This window comes from Colobus angolensis, unplaced genomic scaffold (assembly GCF_000951035.1).
Source record: "Colobus angolensis palliatus isolate OR3802 unplaced genomic scaffold, Cang.pa_1.0 Scaffold81, whole genome shotgun sequence".
Taxonomy (NCBI): domain Eukaryota; kingdom Metazoa; phylum Chordata; class Mammalia; order Primates; family Cercopithecidae; genus Colobus; species Colobus angolensis.
The window spans coordinates 9,181,845-9,195,258 of NW_012121932.1; the positions used below are offsets into that span (position 1 = coordinate 9,181,845).

A 13,414-nucleotide genomic window follows, 5' to 3' on the forward strand; every position below is an offset into this window, starting at 1 on the left:
TAAAAAAAAAAAAAAAAAAAAGCAGGTAAGCCTGAGTAATCTATAAGGAATGTGAGAGCTTTGGTTGAAATCCTCTTAGAACAAGCATATCTTACCCTAGTCATTGAATAGAATACAATTTCCTAACTTCCTCCAACTGGAATTAAGTCAGATGGAATCTCAGTCATAACATCATGTATCAACCAGAAGTTCCTCATCTGCTTGTTGAGAAATTTTTCTTCATCAGAGTTCCAGGTTTGGCTCAGATTTTATTAATAAAGAATCTGCAGTATCTCTGCATCCTCAGTGTTGCCAGTTGGGAACTACTTAATAGGGCATCATAAACACCACCTTAGTGTGTTGTGAAAAGGCCTTAGGCTTGGGTCAAAAACCCTGGATTCTGGCCCCTTCTTGGACACTAGAATTCTTATGACCTTGGAGAAGTCACTTTCCTTCTCTAAGTTCAGTGGTCACCCTGAATTTCCTTTCAGACTCAATATTCCGTGGGCCTGTGCTGACGGCATAGTTAGCAAGGAAAACAGCTTGGCAAAATGTCCACAGGTGTCAACACTACAGCAAATCCACCAGACCCCAGTGGCTGTTAAACCTAAGGCTGTTTTTTTCCTCTGGCAAAGGAACACTCCACTCCACTTAACTGTATTCTTCCTGGAGTAACGACCTGCTGTAATATTTAGGAAAAGTACTAGAGCACCCCTTTACGGTGATAAAAGTTGAAGTTACTTAAATGATATTTTGAGTCTTCTAGCAGTTTGGGGCTATAGAAGTTGCAAAAATTAGGATTAGGATTAAGCTGATAGTTGCTTCCTTCTGGGGATTAAAGCCTGCTGTTGCTAAAACTTCCTCCTTGGGAACTACTCTGTCTACACAACCTGATCTTTCCTAGTTCAATGAGTTTGGGGCAGACTGTCAAAGGAAAGCTAGTACCATCTCCTCTTACGCTGGATGAATAAGGATTAGTAGGGTGACCGGAAGGCATGGGTGTGTTTGGAAGGGGTGTCATGTTCACTAGATGTTGCTTCCAAGGTGCTGAAGGGCGCTAGTAGATCCAGCAGCAGTAGCACCAGCTCTGACCTCCAATTTCTTACTTTCCATCCATTTTTCTGGTTATAGAGCACATAAATGCTATCTCCTACCACTATTTCACTGAGAACTTGAGGGATGAGGATTTCTAGTTGAATAGATCCCAACAAATTCAATTACTGCCCTTTTATATCCGTCCTGATGGCTTGGATACACTCGACAGGCTACGACTTAGGAGAATGCTTAGGCTGTTTTAGTTAGCAGAGCCCTTCGAAACTCCGGGGCAGCTTTTTTTTTTGCAACACAGGAATAAACCTTGAACTTGATATCAAAGCAAGAGCCGGAGGGAAAAGGAAGGCAGAGGATGAAAATTCCCTATGGGAGACAGTTACCAATGAACTCAAAAGCCTCTTCAAAGTACTGCCGCAGGTTCTGCTTGTTGCTGTCAGTGGCCGGCAGCCGCTTGTAGTTGAACAGGCCTTTCTCATAGTGGTAGAGGGGAAGATGAGTGGTGACATTGATGACGTAGCCGATGTTCAGCCGCTGCATGGTGTCCAGGTCCTGAGCATCCTGCTCATTGCCAAGGAACAGGAAGGGCAAGATGGGGGTGAGCTCAGCGTTCTCGATGTCAGGGGTGGTGGGGATAGGCTGAGGTAGCAAGCTCGAGGCCGCGGATGCGCCGCCCCCGACCTCCCGGCACTCTTGGAGCTGGAGGGAGTTGTCACAGAGGTTTTCATGGTTCTGCTTAAAACTACTAAGTCCACCTGGAACACAAACACAGAAGGTGAGAGTGACCGAGATTTCAGAGCTGGCAGAAAATGCCACCTCCCCATCAGAATGAGTTTGCATTGTAGCTCAAGCATATTTTAAATACACACATAAATATGTATTTAAACAAAATAAAAATAAAAATAAAACAAAAAATAAAAGTCCATTTAGAGACCCAAGACAAGCTTTGGGGAGTATCACTGCATGAAGCACTTTGGAAATGTGCTCTTTCTACAAATGAGGGCATGTTCCCCTAGAAAGAGTTCCACGCAGCATCAGGCAATTTCCTCAGCTGCAAATGTGACCTGCCTCAAAGAGCCATATGCTCAGTGGCCTACATAGAACCCTGCGCTTTGGGAGCCAAGAAAGGCACAGATGACCTCCTCGGGTGGAATCTCAGCACCACAGGAGCACGTCTTGCACCCTTCATAGCTCACCTCACCCAGAGGGCCAAGTTTGCTCCCAATACAGTAGAATGGTTACAAGCAGGAACATTGGAAGAGACAGGTTACCTTGATTATACTCTGGGTATCATCATTTCCCGACACTATGACTTAAGTTCATTTACCTCTGTGCTTCAGTTCCACCATCTGTAAGCTGAGGGTGATGGCGTCTCCCTTTGAGTGCAACTGTGAGCCTCAGATAAATGAGTATGTGTAAAATACTTAACACATCTCCTGGCACACAGTAGAGCTCAGCAAGTAGTCACTATTTTAATTTCTATTAATTATATGATTGCCCACAGGTGAAATCAGCAGAGAAGTACTTGGAAAGACAAACCAGGGTGGGGTGGGATGGATTGCTCTTATAATCTTTTTTCATATTCTCCATGTAGGTCCCTGACATTTGTCAACCCTGACTTTCAGTAGAACAGAATGTGAGAGCAGTGCAGTTGCTTACTCCTCGACTTTCCAAGGCTTGTGGGCACATAAACCCATCAAGAAACCTCTTGTGGATGTGTGAATGCATACTTTTGAGCTTACGGCTCTGCTCTGCCTCCCAAGAGTTATGGGTCTAGCATAAAAAGCTTATAAACTGTGCTTGTTTCTCCATTTTTGAAATGCAAACCTTCCCCTGAACAAGTGCAATCTCATTTTGGGAATGGATCTTAGGGAAATCATCTAACTAAAGATAGTTAGCTAGATACATGGAGATGGTCACTACAACATTATCTGTTTTACATATATTTAAAAAAGGCCACATAAAACACAAAAATAAATTAAAAGAAAAAAAAAGTTATTACATTCATTCCATGGAGTATTATGTGGCCTTTAAAAGAGTAGTTGCAAAAAGGATGTGAAAATAAATAAAATATTTTGGTTTAATATTAAATTTTTAAAAAGCTAAGTAAAAACATTCAACAAAAGCTGAAGGACTGTACAAAAAATGAACAATTGTTTAAGTTAGAGAATTTATGGATCACAGTTTATTGTTTAAATTTTCTGCTAATATTTTTACACACAATGATGTGCACAGATAAACCCAAAGGATTATTACAAAGCTCAAAATACATAATATATATGTAAGTGCTATAAAATCTGGATTGACATTATTAGTGCCAACTGAGCTCTAATTCTAATCAAACAGAACTAGATACACTCTGGCTTTCCCTTTGAAAAGAGGGGGAAGTAGAAAACTCCTATTAGCTGAAAGCCACCAGAACACAACATCTACCCTCAAAGACAGATGGCTTGTGGCTGTCTTGATAGTTCCAGGAGATAAGGCAGAAAACCCAAAGCATGAACAAGAGACGGTTATGTTGCAATAAGGACAGGAAGTCTATCTGTCCACTAGTCTCTGAGCCTAGCATATGTTCTTCTCCATTTCAAGTCTCATCTTTGACAAACCACAGCGGGAAACTCCAGACCATAACCTAGACCGAGTCTCATGACTTTTCATAACCAATGGAGCCGGAGCTGGCTGTGTAAAAGAGAGAAATCATATTCTCCTTAAGGTATGGTTATGATCCAAAGAAAACTCAAAGGGCAATACTATGTTCACTTTACTCATCGAAAGTAAGAAGTCAAAACCTACCTCAGCTTTTTGAAAAGAAAAACAAGAGCTGTATACAAATTTCAGCTGATTTCTAGAATTAACGTCTGCCCTTACATAAGATAGTTTATTCTGCTAGGCAATTATGATAATAAACTTTGAATCTGAAGAGATAATTCTGAAGTAGAAAGAAAGAAAATATTGAAAATAACTTCACCAGTGAAGACTTAAGAAATAAATAAGATAAAAACTACCCATTGTCATCGTCACAGCCTCCACAAAAGGGATTCTGAAGAGTTAAATTCTGCTCAGCTTTGCCTCCACAGAAACCCAAATTCCACACAGATTCTGTGATGGGAACCTAATTCACTTTTTTCTTCAAAGAAGGCAGTTGTTACATTTTTCCATATAAGATGAGAGGAAAGAACAACAAAACAAATTCAAAAGAAGTCTCTAAAAGCAGGGGAAAAACCTCTCTGTTCTTATTTAGGGTACTCAAGCTGTAATTTTTCTTAAAAGCAGCTAGTTTAAAAAAAAAAAAAAAACAACACATGCTAGGAAACCCCACACACAGAAAAAAAGCAGCGTCCAGCTTTTTAAAATTCTGCCTCTACACCTCCTTTCTCAATGACATCAGCTGGAGGCTCCCCACCTGCCCAGTTGCCATAGCAGTTACACAAAGACATACAATGACATCAGTTGGCATGATATCAGCTCTTTGAGTGCAAACAATACAAGAAGAACTACTTTGTTTAAGGCCTTTGGTGCAACTGTGTTCTGGGGAGCCAATGATGTAATGCTAACAGGTGGCATGGGCCTTCCATTTGCCTAATGGGGGGAAAAAACCAGGGGGGTGGGGTGGGGGGAGGAGGGAATTTGAGACAGACATGCAGAATGCTCCAAATCACAGAGTATGCTTATGTGCAAAAGTATGTGTGTATTGTATGTTTAAGCCATGTAGGAACTCTGTTCATATAATATTTGGAGGTGGGAGGGGTGGAGAGAAAAAGGAGATATTACAATTTAAACATATAAGGTAAACAAGGAAATTCTCCTTGAGGGGTCTGAAGAAATAGTCTCCTGTTCAACTGCCAGTATGCTAATCAACTTGGGCATCAGTTCTCCATAAGGCTTATGCACAGCTACGTTATTGCAGTTAAAACTCTCTCTGTGGACGGTGCTTAAAGTAAAACAAATCAGTGGAAGCTCACAGTGGTGGCTTTTTCCAGAGAAGTCTGCAGGAAGGATTGTTTTCTTCTCTTGGGGAAGGGTTGAAATTGAAAGCTGGAGGGGAGGGGGAAGAGTAAATCTAATCTGGTTTTTCTTTTCCAGTTACTTTCCCCGACCCTCCCCCATCAAATATCACCAGAGGCCAAAGTGACTGATCACTTAATGAGGAACCTTGATGATGTTATATTTATTACTATTTAAGAATATTAGAACATGATAATTAACAAACAAAGCAGAAGCAGTGTAGTATGGAGTTTAAGAGCAAAGGTCAGAGACAAACACACCTAGCTGCAGTTATGATGCTGCCTCCTAGCAGCTGTGAGATCCTGTGCAGGTCAGGTTCCCTCATTAAGCCTCAGTTTACCAATCTATTAAGTGGATGTAATGTCATCTACCCAACAGGGTCATAGTTCAGGAAGGCTATGTAAAGGTTTTGATACACAACCAGGTATTTGATAAAGAATGTCTTATTACCCCCAATATTATCACCTTTGTCATAAATTCCAACTGATCTATGCAAACGTCTAGTCCATGAGAGCCCTATGTGCGGTGCAGTCATTCAGCACAGGGGTACTGAGGCTGGACTTACTGGGTTTGAATCCCCAGCACAGCCAAACACTAGCTATGAGACCCTGGGCAGGTTTCTCACCTGTCTATTCCTCTGTTTCCCTGTATACAAAATAGGGATAATAACAGTACCTACCTCACTGTACTGTTGTAATGATTAAAGTGGTTAATACAGTACTTTAAAACGATGTCCAGCACATTGTAAGTGCTTTTTCTTTCCATCACTTTGGGAAACTACCATTTTAAAGTTCTAAAAAAAAAAAAAAAAAATCTGCTTGCTATAAAGACTCTATATAAGTAAGCTAATGTTCCTGAGTTTTTACTTTTAAAATTTGATTTAACAAAAAGAATTAGGAACCAAGGTATCTGAGCAGTTTGAAAGTCTGCATAACATCCTTTTAACATAAGGAAAGCAGCAGCTCCCTGTTTTTCCTAAACAAATATATCTGATTTTACTTTGTTGGTGCTAGCTTTCCTAATAAAGACTATGTCTTTGCATTTTTGGTTTTTCCACAGGATTGGATTTTGAAAATAAAACTGTTCTTCCCTCTTTCTTCCCTTCCTCTAATTTCTACCAAGGTGGCTAACTTCTCTATGTGCACAAGAGCCTGCAGTTATTAGTGCAAACATATTATAGCCATGAGCAACAATGCTGGGGTGGGGTGAGGCAAGGCAGGGTGGGGGTGGGCAGCAAACATTTTCAAAGCTTATCTCAAAAGTAGGTTCTCTGCCAAAATGAGTATGGTCAGTACATTGATTCTAAATGGCAGCAACAAAGAATACCTAGCATCCCTAAAGAACTGTATGTGGAAATACTGCCTGCCAGTTTCTGCTAACACAGGATCAGTTCAGTGAGAGTCCTACTGAAGCAATGGATTCTAGTTTTAGTGGGAAACTTCTCTTTATAGATGCATTTCAGCTCCTGTTGCTGTTTTGGCTACTGCAGTCCTGGAAACAGAAGAGTCCTCTGTAATATGATTCAGAAGCAATGCACGAGGTGGTGAGTTAAAGAAACCACATCCAAATGCAGAATCTATAAGCAAGAGATTTTTATATTCTAAAGGTGGACAGCACTTTTTGGTCTTACGCTAAGCTAGAAAGTGAATTGTTTCCAGAAATTTAAGGAACACTCTCACTGAAGGTCAGCAAACAGAAGTAATGCCCAAAGACCAGGGCGAGGGGTGTAGGCTAAAATTGGACTCTTCCACAGTTTGCTATAAGCATACTGATCACCTCTCTCTGTTGCCTAGTTTTTCTTACAGAGTAACTAGTCTTTTAAAGTAAAACAGTACCTTGACGATAGCGGTTAAGATCATAGACTGGAGCCAGACTGCTTGAGTTAAAAATTCTGACTCCTATCACTTACCTTGTAACCTTGAGCAAGTTATTGATGTCTCTACATTTCAGTTTACATATCTGTAACTTGTATATAATAATATCTATCTCACAGAGTTCTCAATATGGATACAATGCTACATGAGAGTTAGGTGTTTTATTGTAAGTGGGAGAGACATTGGTGTAAGTTGGATGCTATTTTGTTTACACCAACAACAGATGGATGCTATGATATAGCATGGAAACAGTAGAACATCAGAGCCACTCAAGATTCTATAAGCACAAGAATCTTGTGGAAGAACAAAGCCTGGATGAACTGGAGCTGATGTCAGGCTGCCAAGGCTGAAATCTTCTTCAAAGACAGGGTCAGAGTCACTTCATAAGTTTCAGGGCAGAATATCACCTAACAGGAGAAACATGTGGTGGCAGGCTGGGGCGGGGAGAGGGGGGGTACCAGCTCCATCCACAAAGATTATTTCTACTTCTTGTTTTCTATGAAATGTTCTTTATATTCCATAGATGTGATTGGGTATTTTACAGTAGGAATTGGGTATTTTACAGTAGGGTATTTTCAAGTTCACTTGAAAATCATTGCTACTGTAAAATACCCAAGGCAGTGTTACTTAAATTTTCTTATGATCTTGTCCCCAGGGAACTTGTATTTCTTTCCCAAGAAGAGTGAAGGGAGGCCCTATCAAACACAGGCAGAGAGAGTTGAATGGGGGTGTTGTCTCACTAGGTGTAAGGTATGAAACAAGAGATAAAGAAGTGTTTCTCTTACTCACGGGAAGAGAGAGATTTAGGAGGCTATGAGTCAGAGAGAAGTCTTCTTATGATCACGTCATTTGACTGCTTCCCTCAAATCAGTGTGGTCTGGCTTACATGTGAAATGCCTTATGTGTGAAAAGACATAAACAAGGAGGTATCACAAGCTTAAAATACACACACGTATACATAAAACTTCAGATATATACATACAACATACTGGGATCTTGAATCCCATTGAGTATCCATCCACATTATTTGGCTTGCTGTATTATTAAGTCTTTAAGGAAGATATATCTAAAAATATTTTAGTCCCTCCATTCAGGGGTTTTTTCCTGTGTGAAGGAAGCACAGTTATCTACAGATATATCTTAAAAGCCAGCTCTAGAAAAGACAGTGGATGATATACAAAGCAGCAAAAAAAAAAAAGAGCTTCGCCTTAGATTTAGAATAGTGGGTCTACCACATGCCAAGTGTGTGACTTTTTGAAAGCTATTGAAGTCTTCTGGTCTATCTTTCCCTAACTATAAAATAGGATACTACTACTTAGGTCTGTCATAATGATTCAATGATTTTGTGTGTACAATAGCCATCCTGGTATTTTAAGCAGGCATTCAAACCCTGCAGCTATTTGAATGATTATCAAATGGAGCAGCAAAGCTAACTAGCACTGGAGATAGATGCAGGAAGATGACCAGAGACTACAGTGGTCAATGTCAGTGTTGCTAGAGAAGAACTTTTGATGCTGGGACAGTTGCTTCAGAGCAGTGGGGAAAAGGAGACCATCCTGCAGAGGCAAACCCATACAAGGGCATCACCAGATAGAGAGAACAAAGCAGGAGCCATGGGGACAGCACACTGTGGCTCTGCTCTGCTAAAAGTGTACTTAGTGTTGTTAGCCTAGTCTACACTCCATCACTGCTGGAGGAAGTGGCATGCAGAACGTGGGGATGGGGCTGGTGGTTAGTGTGGTCGCCCTTGAAAACCTCATTATATTTAGTTCTTTATGTCTATGATTTTTAGAAGACTTGAAAAAAAAAAAGACATTTTTTAGGTGTATCAAATAGCCAAAAATACATTTCTGGTATATTTTCTAAAAATATATGTATATTTCTAGAAATTTTAGAAATGGACATATAGAAAAGTTATCACACACACAACTTTTTCATACCTCAATTTCCTCAATAAGTTGAGGTGTTTACAGTTTTTCTCAGTTATTCTATAAAAACTCAGTTTCAACAACTTATTATACGTATACATGCAGCCTCACTCTACAACTATAACTGCATTATTAGTACATATTCTTTTAAAATATATTTTTCTTTCTGTGTATTTCCAAATTAAGAGTTTTAATAGAATTTAGGTTCTTAGAGAGCAGGACTAGTCTTATTTAAATCCCTTTGTACACAGGAATTACCCCCAAGTCACATGAAGACAGGTGACTGCTGATATGTTAGATACCAACAGGAGCTATAGGGAAAGAGGTATTGAGATAGGTGGTCAATTTCTTTTTGGAAATAATTTACAAAAACTTAACAATAAAGAGATCTTCCTGGTGTTTTCCTAGTGATAAACGATAGGCTGAAATCACTTCCAGAATAGCCCTCCCAAAACAACCTTCCAATAATAAAAGTTGTTCATTTTTACTTAGTTCATCTAACCAAGTAGTATTTAGTAATATTTTAAGAGAAAAAAAAAATTCTGAAAAGTTGATACCAGAATTTGCCTGAATTTTGAGTTAACAATAGTCTTTTCTTTGGATTGTCTGGACAAAACAGCATAATATAGAATACTGATGCTTCCATGAAATAGACATTGCTTCTGTTGTTGCCGTATAATAACTTTGGTATCATAGTGAAACAGGAGTTAAGAAGAAATTACTTAGGCAGATAATGAGGGTAAAGAAGTCCTAAAGTTTTCCTTTTAATGAAGAGCAGCCCCAAATCATTTTCTAACAAAGAGTAGCCTGTAAAGTCGAGCTGCAGACACAGACAAGCAAACTGGTAGCTTGCACGAGTGGATGACAGTGGGAAAGAATTACCTGGGATTAGACATGTTCAAAATGGAGGCTCCACCTTCCCTTCTCTGCCAGCCACATGTAAGGTAAGGAGCAGACAAGATGGCGCCAGGCAAGGGGAGCGTTCATTTGCATAATAAGTTTAGGGTGGGGTGACCACCCTCCCCAGAGTGCTGTGTAAACCTCACACCTGGTCAAACCAATCTGTGAGCCCTACATAAATCAGACACCGCCTCCACAAGCCAGACTATAAAATCTGGTGCATCCACCACCAGCCAGCGTTTTTCCTCTGGGAAGTCCCCTCTCTCTCACTAAAGAGCGAGCTGTTTTCCTTTCTCTTTCTTTTGCCTATTAAGCCTCTGCTCCTAAATTCCTGTGTGTCCATGTCCTAAGTTTTCTTGGTGTGAAACAACGAACCCCAGTTAAATGCACACAAGGTAACCACTTCAACAGTTACTGTTGTTTCTCTCAGATCATGTCCCCTCCCTCCCACCCCAACATTAAAAAATCCAGCATTCCAGAAATAAGCTAATAACTTGATGATGACACTTACCAAGAACTAAAACAGTCACTTTTGCTCCTTCCTAATCTTTGTATAATTAGCAATGTGCTTTCTTCTCGATCTTTTGTTCCATGTACTTCTACTTTTTCCAGTCATTAACTTGTTTATCGGAGGGGTCTTGTGGTTTTTTTTTTTTTAATATTTTTGAATATACTGTTCCCTTCCTTTTTTGAAAAAAACCTTTGCCATGCCCTCAATAGGAATAATTTTTAAAAAATTCTTGCCCACATATTTACCTCAAAAAAGTGAACTGAGTCAGAAACATCCAATGATTTAGGAATTGTGATTTATGAAAATTGAAAATAAAGTTTAATTGGAGGCCTTCCAAGAAATGCTGACCCTGGAAAGTTTTTGTCAGAGCTTTAAATATTCCCCTCTGCTCCCACCACCCTCCCCCTCCTGGCTCAGAAGTTGCCTCAGGACAGAATTGGTATAGAAAAGAGCTGGGGATTATATTTCCGCAGGCTGGAGTAGCTCAGTCCACACAGAAAAGTCAGCCTCTGGTTCCTACCCCCTGAAGGGAGGTACACTTCTCTTGCCCCCCTCCTACCATTTCGATTTTAAGGCTTTAATGAATAACCAATGTTTGAGCTACCACAAATTTAATTTGTGTGTATTTGAATAACACAGGCAAATTGTTTTGAGAGGATACCTCCAAGTATGTAAATACAGCCTGTTTCTTTAAATCTGTTACCTCATTTATTTACATTAGAACAGAAAGCACTGCCAGAAGCAACAGCTGATGACAGTCATGTAATTTTCCACAAAGACAACAATTAAACAGCTTTGTGTTATTTTAATGAGCAGATGACTTTTATGTGAGCCAGATTTGAACTGTTAAGATCTCAAGAGTTCCCAGAACCAGGAACCCCCTCAGGTTTTGCAGAAGTCAGTGAGACTTGAAGAGTCTGGTTTCTTCCCCACCGGGGCCTTGGGTTTGCTCTCTATCTCTATCCCTCTTGCCCACTTCTCCTCTCTTCTCTCCCTCATCTCTTCTCCCAGGCTCTTGCTCCTCTACCCTGATCCCTCCTCCCTCCCCTCCTCTCTGCCTCTTCTCCCTCCCTGTCCCTGCCATCTCCCCTCTTCTACCCTTCTCTCCCTCTCCCTCCACCTTCTCTGTCTCTCATAAATCCATCAGCAGTAGATGGGAAGAAAACATGAAAGAGAGACATTCTACCTGGAATACACTTTGATGCTTGAATTTCAAACGAATCCACAGAATATTTGTTAGACCTATTTTTAAAAAGTCAAAGGTGGGCTGGGAAGAGTGATTGAGCACTCATTCCTGCCAGCCAAACACACAGTAAGGCTCTGCTAGTGCAGAGAATACCATCTTTAACTCACCCTCCCCATTCTGTCTCACAAAGGTTTCCGTAAGAACCATCTGAAGACACTGTGTGGGCATGGTTGACTTCAAGTCAGTCCCTCTGCCAGAGGGGCAGGGAAGTGCCTTCTGCTTTCCCTTAAGCCTAGTCTGGAATGGAAGGGCCAGAACAGATGTTTCTGGTGGATCCAGTTGTCCCCTCCATCCACACACCCTCCTCCCAGCCTGTGTAGTCTCATTTTTTTTTTTAACCAGGATTTTATCTACTTCTATTGAGCTCCATTCTCACTGACAAAAATGCCAACTAAAGAAAATAAGAGTAAGCATTTTTGCTTTCCAGGAAAGGGTTTTGGGCTTCAATCAAGTGAATGGCTAAGAAGGATACCTACCAAGATCCAGTCTGGGGGTGAGGGGTCAGGGGCTGACAGAAAGACAGCCAAGTTCCAGCCCCCATGTTCCTGAAAACTTGCAAGTTCAGTTTTCTTTCTGGTTTCTCTAACTGTACATGTCTAAACTTTACCTATGTTAGCACAGACCAACCAGTTCCCAGAGAGAAAGACACACCATAAACACTCATATCAAGTCTGGGATTTGTTAACAGACATGCCAGTTACATTAACACATTTTTCACTGTTATAATCTCTTGTATTTAAGATCAAACCCTCCCCAAACATTCTGGGAGTTGAGGAGGTAAGTGACATACTGCAGAGGCCCCTTCCCCGCCCCTCCCCACTCCCTCAGGAGGAGACAGATGAAAATCATAAACACAGATTCCAGAAGGCAGTCACAAATTAGGGTAAGTCATAATGGAAGCTGCTCTCCAGTTCCTGGGTGCTGTGAGAAGGGACTAATTAGATTGGGGTTCATGGATAGCCTCTCTGAGGTATGAGAGGAGACGGAATCCAGGAGAACAGAGGGAGAGTGAACACCACACTGGGAAAGGCAGAGAATTCAGGGGGGTCTCTGAGTGACTCAAGGGAGCCAAATGTGGGGAGGCACAATGACTGGGCAAGAGGTGGGTGGGGAGAAGGGCTAGGAGAGGGGGAGGTAGGGAGGCAGGGACCCTCCTCACAGGGCCTCTTAGGCAGGTTTTATTCTGAGTTCAGTGGGAAGCTGGTGAGTGTTCCAAAGTCCACAGCAGGTGATCAATATGTGTTTGAAAAGAAAAGAGCGGGGGAGGGGGAAAGAGAGAGAGAACGCACTGATTTACCAAATGGTGCAACTTACCTACACTCCAAATCCTGGGCAAAATTCATACCCTTTCCTTTTCTGAATGCATTTTTTGTGGCCACTATGGACTGATTGTATCTCTCTTCCCCACATTCAAACACACACAAATTCATACGCTGAAGCCCTAATCCCCAGTGTGAGGTCGTGAGGGTAGGGCTCCTGTGATGGGAGTAGTGCCTTTATAAGAAGAGACAACACAGAGCTTGCTTTCTCTCTCTCTGCCTTGTGATGGCACAGCAAGAAGACAGCTGTCTGCAAGCCAAGAAGAAAGCCTTCACCAGAACCCAACCATGCTGGCACTCCAATCTTGAACTTGCAGCCTCTAGAACTCTAAGAAAATAACTTTCTGTTGTTTAAGCTATCCAGTCTATGGCATTTGGTTAAAGCAGCCCAAATGAATGTAGTTCCACTTGTGATTCCCAGTGTAGCTTACTTTTAGAAATATAACGTATAATACTTACTTTTGAAGAACCACACCAAAACTTGTGGGCTGCCTGAGAACAAAGCCCCTGAGAGCCAGCCCAACTTGGTATCATACCTTAAAGCCGAGCCAGAAATGGTTCAAGGTCAGAATAGGGGTGGCAGGGTGGTGGGGGTGGGGGCT

At 41.2% G+C, this 13,414-nt stretch overlaps 1 protein-coding gene across 1 annotated transcript in view; it reads right to left on the reverse strand.

Annotated features, from left to right (window-relative positions):
• DUSP10 (dual specificity phosphatase 10) overlaps positions 1-13,414 on the reverse strand; it is a 41,415-nt gene that overhangs the window by 3,082 nt on the left and 24,919 nt on the right. Inside the window, exon 3 of the mRNA XM_011929471.1 lies at positions 1,413-1,784. Within this exon, the coding sequence (XP_011784861.1) occupies positions 1,413-1,784 (372 nt within the window). The remainder of the gene's footprint in view (positions 1-1,412; positions 1,785-13,414) is intronic.